Genomic DNA, 14,803 nt, shown 5'->3' with positions numbered 1-14,803 from the left:
AACCTAAACCACAAGGAACAAACCAACCTTTTGTTCGCAACATCCATCAACAATCCTCACCCATGTTAGAGATAAAACATTGACTTAAATGAATCATACATAAACTACTCATTATTATGAAGAAATCATGACCCTATATTTGTAGGAAATGATAGCTCATAAACCCACCCATGAGTGAATAATAGAGCATGAATTTATGACAAAGCCATAAGCCCAAACGAAATTTCGACAATATAACCCATTGTTCTCCATTTGCACGTCTAGAAATGATGTATCGGAGGACAGTGTTATGCTGCCAAAAAAATCATTCAGGTTCATGGATTATCATAAATTGATGCTTTGTAGGCTGTGACATGAACTACATACGGTTGGGAGAACAATAGAATGCGGATGGTCTATGTTGTGAGTTAGGATAACCCCGTGAAACCTAACTTCTGACGGCGCTCACAGAGGGCCGTTGAACATAAGCTTATTTTTAACGACTCTAAACATAAGCTTATTTTTGACGACTCTATGCGACGACGATATTTTCGATGGCCGTAAAAAAATACCATATGTTCGACGATTATCTTAGAAACCTTCAGAAATTTATGTGGCCTTCGGAAATTGGTATGTTTTGTGTAGTGTTTGCCTGGCTTATGTAATCGTGATCATAACGCAAGGAAACGAACCAATGGAAGATCAAACAGGCAATGCTGAAGACCTCCCAAACTGTAGCTTTGCGGATGATATAGTTACAACGACAATGATATCTCAAAGAACGGATTTGGTTCTTGGTGCTACGGTATTGTCCCATAACGGCGCGCGGCAGAAAATGGATAATTTCATGTTTGACAGCACTAGTGGCTTAGCGGGGCGTATTGTACAGATCTTAAAATATCGATGGAGCTAGCTATTGAAGGCGAAGCTATGCTATAAACAAGCTAGGTCGGTGTCCATTTGGCAGATAATAGAACGATCATCATTTCTTCCTGAAGGTAATAGCGTTAGGCTCTTCCGGGACCTGAGGCACGCGCTGCTTCTCCTCCTCCACTTGCTCGAGCAGAGCTTGCAGCTCAGCCTCCGACAAGCTCTCCAGCCGTTTCTGCAAGGACAAACAAAGCCAACCAGGCCCATGACCATGGCGATCAATTCTATCTCTACGGTGCTTGGAAGTTGGAACTTGGACGCGATAAATTCAGAGGCCGCGAAGCGCACCTCCATGACTTGCTTCTCGTAGTCCCTGAGCTGGTGCGCGTAGGTCATGTCCTTGTTGGCCACCCGGAACATGTAGGTGGAGATCCACCCCACCGTCATCCCGAGCACCACCAGCAGCTGCACGACGTTGCCGGCCTGCAAGGGGTCAACTCCCAGGAGCTGCGCGTAGCGTTTCCCGGCGAGTAAATCAGAAGCAGATGAAAAACAAACGAAACTTTTGCAGTGAACATGGACAGACACGGCGGCGGCACCGACACCGGCTCCTCACCTCGAGCCCGTACTTGAGGCCGACGCCGAAGGCGGTGACGCCGAGGCCGATCAGCAGCACGTCTTTCCTCGTGTACCCGAACGGCGCCTGCACGCGACCGTAGTACCCCGCTCGATCGGTTAGTTTTTGTGCGTGCTTTGTGTTTGGTGGTGTGGGGGCGTGGATTACCTTCTCTTGTTTCGGGGATTGGGAGTCATCCGTGCTGCTCTCCGAGGTGCTGCTCCGTGCCGCCAAGCGCCGCCTCTGCCTGGCGGATCTGAGCAGGCCGGTCCGTGGTGGCAGCAGCACGATTTTGGCTTAGGGGGGAGCACGAAGCAGTAAAAAGAAAAGGATTGGATTCCGACCAAATTAACCAGCGCAAGATGGCGAGAAAGATAAGAGAGTTGCAGTGGCACGTACTGGAAGAGTGGAAAGGGTGCAGGGAGGCTACCCTGGCGGAGCGGACGGCGCCGGCGGGGGCGAGCGCAGCTGCCGCGCGGGAGACCGAAGCCACGGGAGCGGCCACCGGTGCCGGAGCCATTGCCTGACGCGCTACTCCCGCTCGGCTCGGCCGCACGCCAGTAAGTACCCGGGCAGCTCTTTATCTTATCCTGGACGCGGCTGACGAGAGGACGCTGCCGAGCCGCGCGTGCGCACCACGTCCTCCTGTGCTTTGATTGAGTCCAGTGAAGTGGAGCTCCAAAATATCGCGGGCGCTCGCGTCGTGTCGTGTGGTGTGGTGGATAAGGCGTTCCTGCCGCGCGCGTTAAACCAGTTGCTCGGCTCGGCTGTGCCTGTGTCCCCCCGAAAATGGCCTCGTCCCCGCTCTTCACCTCGCTCCGGCTGCCCGTGCCCACCATCATACCGCGCTGTGCTTCTCCGCCGCACGGCGTGCCCTCGGCGGACGACGCCGTCCCTCGGCCGGCGCCTCTCGTGGCGGCCGCTAGCCACAGGAGGGAGCTGGTGGTAGGGGCGGCGCTGACCGCGGTGCTGTTGCCGAGGGCGCCGCTGCCGGCCCAGGCGCGCGAGGTCGCGGTCGGCACGTACCTGCCACCGGCGCCGTCCAACCCGGGCTTCGTCTTCTTCCGCGCCACCCCCAAGGACACCCCCGCGCTCCGCGCCGGTGAGGTCTCACGTCTCAGTGATTTGCCATACTTTCTCTGTACCTGCATTGTCAGTCCAATCCGGATAGCCAATCTCGACCAGGCAATGTGGAGCCGTACGAGTTCATCCTGCCGCCGACCTGGAAGCAGACGCGCGTCGCCAACATCCTGTCCGGGAACTACTGCCAGCCCAAGTGCGCCGAGCCGTGGGTGGAGGTGAAGTTCGAGGACGAGAAGCAGGGCAAGGTGCAGGTGGTGGCCTCGCCGCTCATCCGCCTCACCAACAAGCCCAACGCCACGATCGAGGACATCGGCAGCCCCGAGAGGCTGATCGCCTCGCTGGGGCCTTTCGTCACCGGCAACACCTTCGACTCCGACGAGCTCGTCGACACCAACGTCGAGAACGTCGATGGACAGACTGTAACTTACTGACCTCGAGCATCACCTGCAAATCTTTTCTCTCGGACTATTTTAGAGAGAGAGCGAGCTGCTTATGCGGGTCACTGTTCCTGTCATGCAGTACTACAGCTACGTGCTGGAGACTCCATTGGCGCTAACAGGTTCGCACAACCTGGCCAAGGCCACCGCCAAGGGGAGCACGGTGGTGCTGTTCGTCGCAAGCGCCAACGACAAGCAGTGGCCGGCGTCGCAGAAGGTTCTGAAAGCCATAGTGGACTCGTTTCAAATATGACTGGTTTGGGTGATGCGTTACGTTGTTGGCAACATCTATCGGCCTTTTTGACTTGAGTTCAGTTGAGTTGCTTGTACCCGAAGCTCTAAAATACGAGGTATATAACTATATACTACAAGCTTATAAAGCCAAAAGGGAAAAGAAGGCACTGCTTGTTTTAGGCTTGAGTGACGGTTGCTGTTCGTAGCTTGTCGAAGACGACATGTCAGATGTACATGTACACGGAAATGAACTTTTTCAGTAACGAAATGCTGGTTAATATCTTGACACTATCTCCAGCATATCTCTCCATTTTAAATTTGTCTATGCAAACAATGTTAAATAGTGTCATCTACAGTTATACGTCTTCTATTTTACACACTCTACTGAAGACAGTCTATATTGGACAAAGATGCATTTTTAGTTTTAATTTAATACAGAAAATTACAGCGATGTGTGTGACGACATATATGTGCATGTGTGTATCACTACTTGTCGGCGTTTCGACCCCGGGGGGTCCCTGGACCGACGAGTAAATTGTCGTTGTGTGTCCCAGCCCAGATGGGTCGGCGCGAGACGGGACAAAAGGGGAGAGAACAGTAAGGGGAAACTGCGGCCTTCGTGTTGTCCTGCGCCCAGGGCGGATGTATGCGCTTGCAGTAGGTGGTTACAAGCGTTCACGCGGGAGAGAGAGAGAGCCTTATGTGTCGGCCCGTTCTCCCGCGCGGCCAACCCTCTCGTACGAGAGCCCTGGACCTTCCTTTTATAGGCGTAAGGAGAGGGTCCAGGTGTACAATGGGGGGTGTAGCAGTGTGCTAACGTGTCTAGCAGAGAGGAGCTAGAGCCCTAAGTACATGTCGTCGTGGCAGTCGGAGAGGTTTTGGCACCCTGTTCATCTGATGTCGTGGCCGTCGGAGGAGAGCTGGAGCCCTACGGAAGGACAGCTGTCGAGGCTGTCGAATCCTTGCTGACGTCTCCTTGCTTCCGTAAGGGGCTGAGAGCCGCCGTCGTCATGGAGCACGTGGGGCGCCATCATTGTTTGTTTACCAGGGTGAGCCAGATGGGACGCCGGTCTTGTTCCCCGTAGCCTGAGCTAGCTAGGGGTAGGGTAATGATGGCCCCTCCTGTGACGTGGTCGGTCCGAGCCCTAGGTCGGGCGAGGCGGAGGCTCCTCCGAGGTCGAGGTCGAGTCCGTCTTCCGAGGTCGAGGCTGAGTCCGACCCCTGGGGTTGGGCGAGGCGGAGTCCGTCTTCCGAGGTCGATGTTGAGTCCGAGCCCTGGGTCGGGCGAGGCGGAGTCCGTCTTCCGAGGTCGAGGTTGAGTCCGAGCCCTGGGTCGGGCGAGGCGGAGACCGTCTTCCGAGGCCGAGGCTGTGTCCGAGCCCTGGGGTCGGGCGAGGCGGAGTCCGTCGTCCAGCGTCGAGGTTGAGCCCGAGCCCTGGGGTCGGGTGAGGCGGAGCTTCCAATGGCGCCTGAGGCTGGACTTAGCTGCTGTCAGCCTCACTCTGTCGAGTGGCACAGCAGTCGGAGCGACGCAGGTGGCGCTGTTTTCTTGTCAGGTCGGTAAGTGGAGCGGCGAAGTGACTGCGATCACTTCGGCTCTGTCGACTGAAGAGCGCGCGTCAGGATAAGGTGTCAGGCGATCCTTGCATTAAATGCTCCTGCGATACGGTCGGTTGGCGTGGCGATCTGGCCAAGGTTGCTTCTCTACGAAGACTAGGCCTCGGGCGAGCCGAAGGCGTGTCCGTTGCTTGAGGGGGCCCTCAGGCGAGACGTGAATCCTCCGGGGTCGGCTGCCTTTGCCCGAGGCTGGGCTCGGGCGAGGCGAGATCGTGTCCCTTGAGTGGACTGAGCCTTGACCTTAATCGCGCCCATCAGGCCTTTGCAGCTTTGTGCTGATGGGGGTTACCAGCTGAGATTAGGAGTCTTGGGGGTACCCCTAATTATGGTCCCCGACAGTAGCCCCCGAGCCTCGAAGGGAGTGTTGATACTTGTTTGGAGGCTTTTGTCGCACTTTTTTGCAAGGGGACCGGCCTTTCTCGGTTGCGTTTCATTCCGGTGGGTGCGCGCGAGCGCACCCGCCGGGTGTAGCCCCCGAGGCCTCGGAGGAGTGGTTTGACTCCTTCGAGGTCTTAGCGCGTTTCGTGATGCTTTGGCCGGTCTGGTTGTTCCCTCATGCGAACTGGCCGTAGCCCGGGTGCATAGTCGAGTCCCAAGTTCTCGGGCTGGTATGTTGACGCTGTCAACGGTTTGGCCGGAGCCGGGTTCGCGAGAGCAGCCCCCGAGCCTCCGCACAGAGCGAGAGGACGGTCAAGGACAGACTCGGCTTTTTTCATACGCCCCTGCGTCGCCTTTCCGCAAGGAGGAGGGGGAAAGCGCCATGTTGCCCTCGGAGGGCGCCGAACATGGTGTCTCCAGTGAGTTGCTAATGGGTAATCCGAGTGGACGCCCGTGCCTCATTCGTTAGGGGTCGGCTAGTGGCCCAGAGGCGCGCTCCAAAAGTACCTGCGGGTGATTTGCCGGACCCGGTCCCCTTTTGACGGGGTCCGAGGGCTCGATGCCTCCCTCTGGTGGGATTCCGTTACAAAATCGTTCCCGTCAGTCTCGGAAGTGTCCTAGGGTACCTCGGGAGCGTAGCCCGAGCCTTGGTTATGTATCGAACGTACCCAGGGTCATCCCTCGCTCTGCATGCTCTGAGACGGCTGTCGAACCCTTCGGGGGCCAGCCTACGAACCCCTGATCAGTAGTGGGCGCGGAGCCCGAGTGGCCTGAGGCGGCCGTTGAACCCTTCCGAGGGGCCAGCCTTCGAACCTCTGACCAGTAGTGGGCGCGGAGCCCGAGTGCTCTGAGGCGGCTGTTGAACCCTTCCGAGGGGCCAGCCTTTGAACCTCTGATCAGTAGGGGGGCTCGGGGCCCGCTTCCTTCGCGGAGAAGGATCCCTTTCGGAGTATCCCCTTTCCCGGTCCCTGTGGCGAGAGAGAGAAAGAGGAAGTGGAAAAGGATACAAAATCGAACGACGTGGCGCACCTTTTTTGACGCGGTCATTATGGCGGAGGTGAAGCGTCGCCTGCTTTGCCTGCCAAAGGTGCCGCCTATCCTGCCACAGAGTTAATGCGACGGGACGAGTGGTTCATGGGGCATCCGTTGTGCGTGCGCGAGCCGTTCGAGGAACGGAACACAGGCGTGTCGTCTTCACGCCGTGGGAGAGGGTTCTCTCGCTGTCCCAGGAGGGGGCGTGAGCTTGCTGACGACTTGACTGCTGCTTCCGCCCGTCTGCCACCGCCATTACTGCCGGCCCATTTCTGGCTGTATCGACCGTCGCGCCTTCTCCCGCGGCTGACTGACCCGTGACCGATGTGCTCGGTTGGTACTGTCGGGTCATGCGCAGGGTCGCCTCGAGTCGCGACACCGGTTCCGCAGTCGAGGAGGCGCGGTACTGGCGCGAGTGGCAGTGCAGTTTCTCGCACGTAGTAACCGACGCGCCGGTTACATGAAGTGTGGGCCTGGGCCTCCATGCTGGACGCGTCGAAGTCGAAAGGGTGTGCCCCCTTGGTGCGGTTGCATGCCGCCTGCATGGCGGTCCGCCCTTTCACCCGCTGGTCCGGGCAATAGTGGAGGAATGCTTGTAACTGCTGGGCTGTTGTGCGCTCCGCGCGCGGTGGTTTGGCTTCTTCTGTCCTAGGCCAGCTTGCATGACGCGTGGGACCTAGCCCCCATGTCGTAGGGGGAGGACCTTGGAGCGTGTTGGAGAAGACTCAGTCCGCGACGGCTGAGGACGCAAGTGGGGAGAGTCGCCTTTAAAAGGAGGGTGACCCCCTTGGATGGCAACCATGTCTTCGCACTCTCCTCATGCATCGCGCCCTTCCACCTTCCGAGCCCCCGGATGGGGAGCGCTCGCGTTGCTTTCGTCTTGTCGTCGTTGGAGGAACTCAACTTCGCGGAAGTTGGTACCTTTCAGCCATCGTTCGGCTTCAAGGATTTTCATGAGGCAGCCCGGCTGCATCCCCTCATCGGTGGTCACCCAAGACGGTGACCACCAGTTTGATGGTGGGGAGAAGCGAGCCGGGCTGTGACCTCAGTCCCGCCCTCAGCTTCAAGGATCTTCATCATCCTTGCTGGGGCGGAGGGCGGGCTGAGCCGGAGCTCTACCTCCCGCATGGGTTCATGGGTCACCCTCTCCTTCAGCATTCAGGGGAGAGGGTGCTCACTGGCCTAGCGGAAGGGGCGGACTCCGACAACGCGGGGCTGGTCGGCCGCGAGCGTCGTCAGCTTCAGCGCGTTGGGCTCGCTGGCTCAGCTGGCTCTGGCTCGGCTCCCGGTGCCCCCTCCCGCCGTACGAGCGGTCGCCACGCCGCGCGCACCGGAGGGCCGCCCAAGACGTCGCGCGCTGCTAGGGCGGCGTTCGTGTTCTTGGGTTGTCCTGCCTTTGCTCCGGTACGACGCCTCTTGCGCGGAGGTCGGTGCTTGCCTGTGCGGGAAGATCCGAGTGGGGATCTACCGGTGGGCAGATGGCTGCCGTCGTCGACGTTGAGGTGGTGGCGGCTGAAGAAGTCCTCGTTGTCGACGAGATCGCCGCCACCATCCGCGCTCCGGGCCTACGGCTCTTTGGCTTTGATTGCTTGTCCTCGCCCCTCGAGTGGGGATGTGGGCGAGGAGCTCGTCGCAGCTGCGTCCACCCTGAGGTCATCGCTGCTGCTGTTTGGCCACTCGGAGCGGAGGTCGTTGTCGCTGCTACTGGAGCAGGCGTCGGCGAGCCACTAGGGGTTTTGTCGCCCCGCAGGCCCTCCAATGTGGGGGGTTGTTCGTACCTGCGGGAGTGGAACCGGAGTTCCATTTGTAATGGCACCTTGAGTGCCAGTGTCTGTTCATTGTGGCTGTCGGGGCCTGAACATGCATGTATTTTGGCGTGAAGCCGTGTTTCTTCCTTATTTCGAGCACTAGGACTCGCCTGTCGGCTAGCCGAACCGCTTGACCAAATGTGAGTTGCTCTGTGCGGAAGGTGACGAGTGAGGTATCCATATCCCGGAGGCGTAGGAATCCCTCGGCTCAGTCGGCCTTACCGCCCGAGGCTTCACTTGCTTAGTCTAAGAAACCCTCGGCCGCTCTGCGGTGAGCCGGGGCCGAGGGCAGCGGTGTCAGCGTGGACAGAGGCGGAGTTGGCTCGAAAAAGGAAGCTTCGTCGGCCGGAGCCTGGCCGGGCCGTCCACTGGCGGGACCAACGCCGGAGTCGGGTTGCCGAGGCCATGAGCCGGGTTGGTGTCCTCGGGGGACAGATGGCTGAGGCTTTGGGGCGGCCGTCCGAGCCGTCTGCTCGGGCTGGGTTCCTGGAGGAGACCCTGGCGGCGATGTCCCGGGCGTGGTGCTGACGTCGTCTTTCGGAGCGGAGATCCTTCGCCCGTGTTGCCGTCCGAGGCTCGGTCGGACTTCGCCGAAGGTGGAGTTGACGCCGAGGGTGCTGCTGCTCCCCCTCCATCGACGTCTGAGCCTGCAGGATCGGTTCACCTGTAGTATGCATATGTTTTTTGCGGCCGCCGAGGCCCAAACATACTGTCGTCGCGTTGTAAAGCTGCGTTTCTTTTCCTCTTGTTTCGAGTATCAGGGCTTGCTCGTCGGTAGCAGAATCGTTTATCCGAGCTAGAGTTACTTCTCACGGAAGGTGATGAGTGAGGTATCCGTATCCCGGAGGCGTAGGAATCCCTCGGCTCGGTCGGCCTTGCCGCTTACGTGTACTCTTGCTCGTCCGCGGGATTCTATTATCGACGTAGCCGAGAAAACCCAAAAAACCGTTTCGGCAAAAAGTCTTTTGAGTGTTCAGGCTTGTTCGGTCAGCAGGATCGCTCATCCGAACGCGAGTTACTTCTCACAGAAGGCGATGAGTGAGGTATCCGTATCCTGGAGGCGTAGGAGTCCCTCGACTCGGTTGGCCTTGCCTGCTTACGTGTACTCCGTCGTTTTCATGATCCCACTACCGAGGTAGTCGAAAAGCACGAAAGATATTCTGGCAGAAAGACTTTTTCCGAGGAAAATTTTGACGCGGAGGGGGTTCCCCCCTTCTAGCCCCCGAGGGAGGGTCGGGCTTTACCGAGGCAAGGCTGACCCTTCCTTGATGGTTAGACTTCATATGTAAACGAGGTATATGAACGGCTTGAAAACATCTTAAGGGTAGAAGCGACGTAGCTGTCAGATGTTCCAAGCGTTGCTGTAGACCTCGCCTTGACTGTTGGCCAGCTTGTACGTCCCGGGCTTCAAAACTTTGGCGATGACGAACGGCCCTTCCCAAGGAGGCGTGAGCTTGTGCCGCCCTCGGGCGTCTTGTCGTAGTCGAAGCACCAAGTCGCCCACCTGGAGGTCTCGGGACCGAGCCCCTCGGGCGTGGTAGCGTCGCAGGGACTGCTGTTACCGCGCCGAGTGTAGTAAGGCCACGTCTCGAGCCTCTTCCAGCTGGTCCAGTGAGTCTTCTCGGTTGGTCTGGTTGTGTCGGTCGTTGTAGGCCCTCGTCCTTGGGGAACCGTATTCTAAGTCTGTGGGCAAGATGGCCTCGGCTCCATAGACTAGAAAGAACGGCGTGAAACCCGTGGCTCGACTTGGCATCGTCCTCAGGCTCCAGACCACCAAGGGGAGTTTCTTCATCCATCGCCTGCCGAACTTGTGGAGGTCGTTGTAGATCCTCGGCTTGAGTCCTTGCAGAATCATGTCGTTGGCACGTTATACCTGCCCATTCGTCATGGGGTGAGCCACGGCGGCCCAGTCCACCTGGATGTTGTGATCCTCGCAGAAGTCCAGGAACTTTCTACTGGTGAACTGGGTGCCGTTGTCGGTGATGATGGAGTTCGGGACCCTAAAGCGATGGATGATGTTGGTGAAGAACGCCACCGTCTGTTTGGGCTTGATGTTGTTTAGGGGTCGGACCTCGATCCACTTGGAGAATTTGTCGATGGCGACCAGCAGGTGCGTGTAGCCCCCGGGTGCCTTCTGCAAGGGACCGACGAGGTCCAGACCCCACACAGCAAATGGCCAGGTGATGGGTATTGTTTGCAGAGCCTGAGCGGGTAGGTGCGTCTGCCTTGCGTAGAATTGACACCCTTGGCAGGTGCAGACAATTCTAGTGGCGTCAGCCACCGCGGTCGGCCAGTAGAAACCTTGTCGGAAAGCGTTTCCAACAAGGGCTCGAGGCGCTGCGTGATGACCGCAAGCCCCCGAGTGTATTTCTTGTAAGAGCTCCTGGCCTTCGGCGATGGATATGCATCGCTGGAGGATGCCGGAGGGGCTGCGGTGGTAGAGCTCCTTCCCGTCACCCAGCAAGACGAATGACTTGACGCGTCGCGCCAGTCGCCGAGCTTCGGCTCCATCGAGGGGTAGCTCTCCTCGGTGGAGATATTGCAGGTACGGGGTCTGCCAGTTTCGATTAGGCGTGACCCCATTCCGCTCTTCCTCGATGCGCAGAGCCTCACCCTCGGTAGCCGAGGGTGCCTCGGGCCAGGCCGAGGCCTTCTCGGGCTCAGGCGTGTCGTCGGTCTTGACTGAGGGTTGATGTAGGTCCTGGGAGAAGACGTTCGGGGGAACCGTTGTTCGTGCCGAAGCTATCTTCGCCAGCTCATCCGCAGTCTCGTTGTACCGCCGGGCGACGTGGTTGACCTCGAGCCCGTAGAACTTGTCCTCCAGGCGCCGAACCTCGTCGCAGTAGGCTTCCATCTTCGGGTCGTGGCAGTGGGAGTTCTTCATGACTTGTTCGATGACAAGCTACGAGTCACCGCGAGCGTCGAGGCGTCGAACCCCTAGCTCGATGGCGATGCGCAATCCGTTGACCAGAGCCTCGTACTCAGCCACGTTGTTGGACGCCGGGAAATGGAGGCGCAGCACGTAGCGGAGGTGCTTCCCGAGGGGCGAGATGAAGAGAAGGCCCGCACCTGCCCCTGTTTTCATCAGCGACCCGTCGAAAAACATGGTCCAGAGTTCCGGTTGGATCGGAGCTGCCGGGAGCTGGGTGTCGACCCATTCAGCCACAAAGTCCGCCAAGACTTGGGACTTGATGGCCTTCCGAGGGGCAAACGAGATTGTCTCGCCCATGATTTCTACCGCCCACTTTGCAATCCTACCCGAGGCCTCTCGGTACTGGATGATCTCCCCCAGGGGGAAGGATGACACCACAGTCACCGGATGAGACTCGAAGTAGTGTCGCAACTTCCGCCACGTCAGAATCACCGCGTACAGCAGCTTCTGAATTTGTGGGTAGCGGATCTTGGTCTCGGACAGTACCTCACTGATGAAGTAGACCGACCTCTGGACGGGCAATGCATGCCCTTCTTCTCGTCTTTCGACCACGATCGCGGCGCTGACCACCTGAGTGGTAGCGGCGACGTAGATCAAGAGGGCTTCTCCGGCAGCGGGAGGCACCAGGATGGGTGTGTTCGTAAGGAGCGCCTTCAGGTTCCCGAGGGCTTCCTCAGCCTCGGGGGTCCAAGTGAAGCACTCGGTCTTTCTTAAGAGGCGGTACAGAGGTAGGCCTCTTTCGCCGAGGCGCGAGATGAAACGGCTCAGAGCCGCAAGGCATCCCATGACCCTCTGTACGCCTTTCAAGTCCTTGATGGGCCCCAGGCTGGTGATGGCCGCGATTTTCTCCGGGTTGGCCTCGATGCCTCGCTCGGAGACGATGAACCCCAAGAGCATGCCTCGGGGGACTCCGAAGACGCACTTCTCGGGATTGAGATTTACGCCTTTCGCCTTGAGACACCGGAATGTCGTTTCAAGGTCGGAGAGGAGGTCGGAGGCTTTCCGCGTCTTGACTACGATGTCATCAACGTAAGCCTCGACCGTTCGACCAATGTGCTCTCCGAACATGTGGTTCATGCACCTTTGGTACGTCGCACCCGCATTCCTCAAACCAAATGGCATAGTAACGTAGAAGTACATGCCAAAAGGTGTGATGAAAGAAGTCGCGAGCTGGTCGGACTCTTTCATCCTGATTTGGTGATACCCTGAGTAGGCATCGAGGAAAGACAGGGTTTCGCACCCAGCAGTGGAATCCACGATTTGATCGATGCGAGGCAGAGGGTAGGAAACCTTCGAACATGCTTTGTTTAGACCAGTGTAGTCTACACACATCCGCCATTTCCCTCCTTTCTTTCTCACAAGCACAGGGTTGGCAAGCCATTCGGGATGGAATACCTCTTTGATGAACCCTGCGGCCATCAGCTTGTGGATCTCCTCGCCTATGGCTCTGCGCTTTTCTTCGTCGAATCGGCACAGAGGCTGCTTCACGGGTTGGGCTCCAGCTCGGATATCCAGCGAGTGCTCGGCGACATCCCTCGGTATGCCAGGCATGTCCGAGGGACTCCACGCAAAGACTTCGGCGTTCGCGGAGAAAGTCGACAAGCACTGTGTTGGTACTTGCTCTCAGTCGCAAGGAGGCCAACAAGGGTGAACAGTGATGACAACAGGGTTACATGCTGGAAGGCAATAGCTCTGTTAATCTGGCCTCCCACGGGCACTGTGCGGGGGTATTTATAGGTACCTGAGCGCCCAGCGCCTTGTGCTAAGGACGCATGTGCCCTCAGCTACCTAGGTTATCCCCAGAATATTCCCATAAAGCGGGGTTACAGACTGTAATTACAGGGATGCCTTTACAAATTAGGCATGTAACGCGCGGCGGCCACGCAGGGCCCGTTACGATGGGCCGGATCGCATGTGGGCCTCTGAGCTGGACGAGGCCGCACTGTGGGATGACGTCGTCGCCGGTCTTCGTCTGGTGCCGATCAAGCGAAGGGTGTCCCTGCCTGTTTTGTCTCTGTCAGACCAGCGGCTGCAGCGAAGGCTTCGAGCGAAGGGTGGCGTCTTTGCCTTCGCCCCAACATTTGCCCTCCGAGGGACCAGTTTGACAAAGTCACCTGGTGCCGAAGGCGTCGCTAGATGGCGGAGACGCTGCCCTCGCTCGAAGTGGTTCCGCGGGGGTTTTTGATGTGACCGTTGATTGACGGCGTACTGTTGGATTGCGGGTTTCCCGAAGCGCCGCGCCCTGTTGGATTGCGGGTTTCCCGAAGAGCCGCGCCCTGCCTATAAAAGGGGGCGGGGGCGGCTGTGAATCATCTAGGCCCCTCTAGTAATGTTTTGGTAATTAATGACAACTACTTGTGGACTAACGATTCTTGGAGAAATAAGAATGCAGGGTTGGACCACATAGAACAGGAAATGTTGAAGAGTCATACGCATTGGTTGTGGATCAGATGAAGGCAAAGGTATAATATAGGTTTTACTTTTGCCGGTCTTGAGGAGTTTAGAGAAGATACCTGACCGGATTAGTAGGCTAGATAGCCGTACTATTAAGAGGGGTCAATGACTTAGATCTGTGTAAAACTTAGTGCCTCATAGAGCATCAAGTAGTTGCATTTGCATGAGGACTAACAGCGCTTCTCATTTCGTGAGTTAAAAGTTCATTCAAGAGCATGTTTGAAATTTGAGAAGTCTTGGTCGCGCGGACTGTCCGGCCCTTGGGGGCGGACCGTCCGCGATCCTCCAGAGGGTCCGAAGTCTGACCATTTGTGTTGGCACTGTGTTCTATTGCACTGCGGACCGTCCGGGCCTTAGGGCCGGACCGTCCGCAGTCCTGACCAGAGAAAGGTAGCTTCGGGTCTGTCCCTGAATTATAGGCGGACGGTCCGCCTGTGAGGCGCGGACGGTCCGCATGTGTCTAACTCGTTTTTGAACAGGGACTGTGTGTTTTTATCGATTTGTACTACGGACTGTCCGGGTGACAAGTCCGGACAGTACTGCCTCAGGTCGCGGACCGTCCGGGAATTATAGCCGGACGGTCCGCACGTGTTAACTCCGTTTGACCCGAGGCTCGGGTGTTTGAATCTGCCAGGTCGCGGACGGTCCGGGCTTGAAGGGCGGACAGTCCGGACACACCTTTTGAGACAGCTCTGACATGTTTCAACGGTCATTATAGCCGTTATGTTGTACGGCGGACCGTCCGGCCCTAGGGCGCGGACGGTCCGCGTGTGCGCAGAATTGCCCCCCTTTGCACATAACGGTTGGATTTAGATGGGGGGCTATAAATAGAAGGGTAGCTCGTGTGTGAGAGCTCTCTTAGCCATTCCTTGAACACATTGAGCTCATTTGTGATCCTCCAACTCACTCTCTCACACTCTTTGCTTGAGATTGCATTCTAGTGAGAGATTGAGGGTTCCTAGTGCATTTGCATCATTTGGTGATCCTTGAGGCACTAGGTGGTACACCGAGCAAGCGTCGTTGGCTTGTTACTCTTGGAGGTTGCCGCCTCCTAGACGGCTCGGGTGATTGTCTCCGTCGAGCTCTCCAAGAAGATTGTGGAGAAGTCGCGGTGTTGATTGTGAGGGGTTCGCGCCTACCTCGCCGGAGCGGCAAAGGTGACATTAGTGGAATCGAGGTATTGAGTGATTTCTTGTCCACTTGGCTCAAAGATCAAGTCGTGTCTTGATAGAGGAGCAAGTGAGAGCTTGAAGTCCACCTCAACGTGGATTAGGGGTGATCGGCAAATCACCGATACCACGGGATAAATTTCGGTGTCTATTCCTTCTAGCATTACTTATTGCCTTGCAATTGATTAGTGTTT

General features: G+C 57.5%; 2 protein-coding genes across 3 annotated transcripts; one reads left to right on the top strand and one right to left on the bottom strand.

Moving 5' to 3' along the window:
• Positions 1-667: 667 nt before the first annotated feature.
• LOC100277981 (uncharacterized) lies at positions 668-2,118 on the bottom strand. Of its 2 annotated transcripts, NM_001151409.2 has the most exons (5): positions 1,865-2,007; positions 1,634-1,761; positions 1,466-1,552; positions 1,198-1,356; positions 817-1,084 (listed from the first exon to the last, which is right to left on the bottom strand). In NM_001151409.2, the coding sequence occupies exons 1-5, from the start codon at positions 1,983-1,985 to the stop codon at positions 962-964; spliced, it is 618 nt and encodes a 205-aa protein (NP_001144881.2). In that variant the 5' UTR covers positions 1,986-2,007; the 3' UTR covers positions 817-961. The 2 variants fall into 2 exon arrangements, with proteins under 2 accessions (XP_008672634.1, NP_001144881.2); XM_008674412.4 differs by having other exon boundaries at positions 668-1,356; positions 1,865-2,118.
• Positions 2,119-2,217: 99 nt separating this feature from the next.
• Positions 2,218-3,510, top strand: LOC100278794 (uncharacterized). The gene is made up of 3 exons (NM_001151954.2): positions 2,218-2,567; positions 2,651-2,967; positions 3,068-3,510. The coding sequence occupies exons 1-3, from the start codon at positions 2,255-2,257 to the stop codon at positions 3,236-3,238; spliced, it is 801 nt and encodes a 266-aa protein (NP_001145426.2). The 5' UTR covers positions 2,218-2,254; the 3' UTR covers positions 3,239-3,510.
• Positions 3,511-14,803: the final 11,293 nt, after the last annotated feature.

This window comes from Zea mays, chromosome 3, assembly GCF_902167145.1.
Source record: "Zea mays cultivar B73 chromosome 3, Zm-B73-REFERENCE-NAM-5.0, whole genome shotgun sequence".
NCBI classification, from domain to species: Eukaryota; Viridiplantae; Streptophyta; class Magnoliopsida; order Poales; family Poaceae; genus Zea; species Zea mays.
This window is presented reverse-complemented; position numbering and strand designations above follow the sequence as displayed.

Coding starts and splice junctions, on each gene's coding strand:
- LOC100277981 (XM_008674412.4), bottom strand. CDS start 1,985: ATGGCTCCGGCACCGGTGGCCGCTCCCGTGGCTTCGGTCTCCCGCGCG. Junction 1,762..1,864: donor GCACCCTTTCCACTCTTCCA/GTACGTGCCACT, acceptor CTCCCCCCTAAG/CCAAAATCGTGCTGCTGCCA. Junction 1,553..1,633: donor AATCCCCGAAACAAGAGAAG/GTAATCCACGCC, acceptor GGTCGCGTGCAG/GCGCCGTTCGGGTACACGAG.
- LOC100278794 (NM_001151954.2), top strand. CDS start 2,255: ATGGCCTCGTCCCCGCTCTTCACCTCGCTCCGGCTGCCCGTGCCCACC. Junction 2,568..2,650: donor CACCCCCGCGCTCCGCGCCG/GTGAGGTCTCAC, acceptor AATCTCGACCAG/GCAATGTGGAGCCGTACGAG. Junction 2,968..3,067: donor AGAACGTCGATGGACAGACT/GTAACTTACTGA, acceptor CCTGTCATGCAG/TACTACAGCTACGTGCTGGA.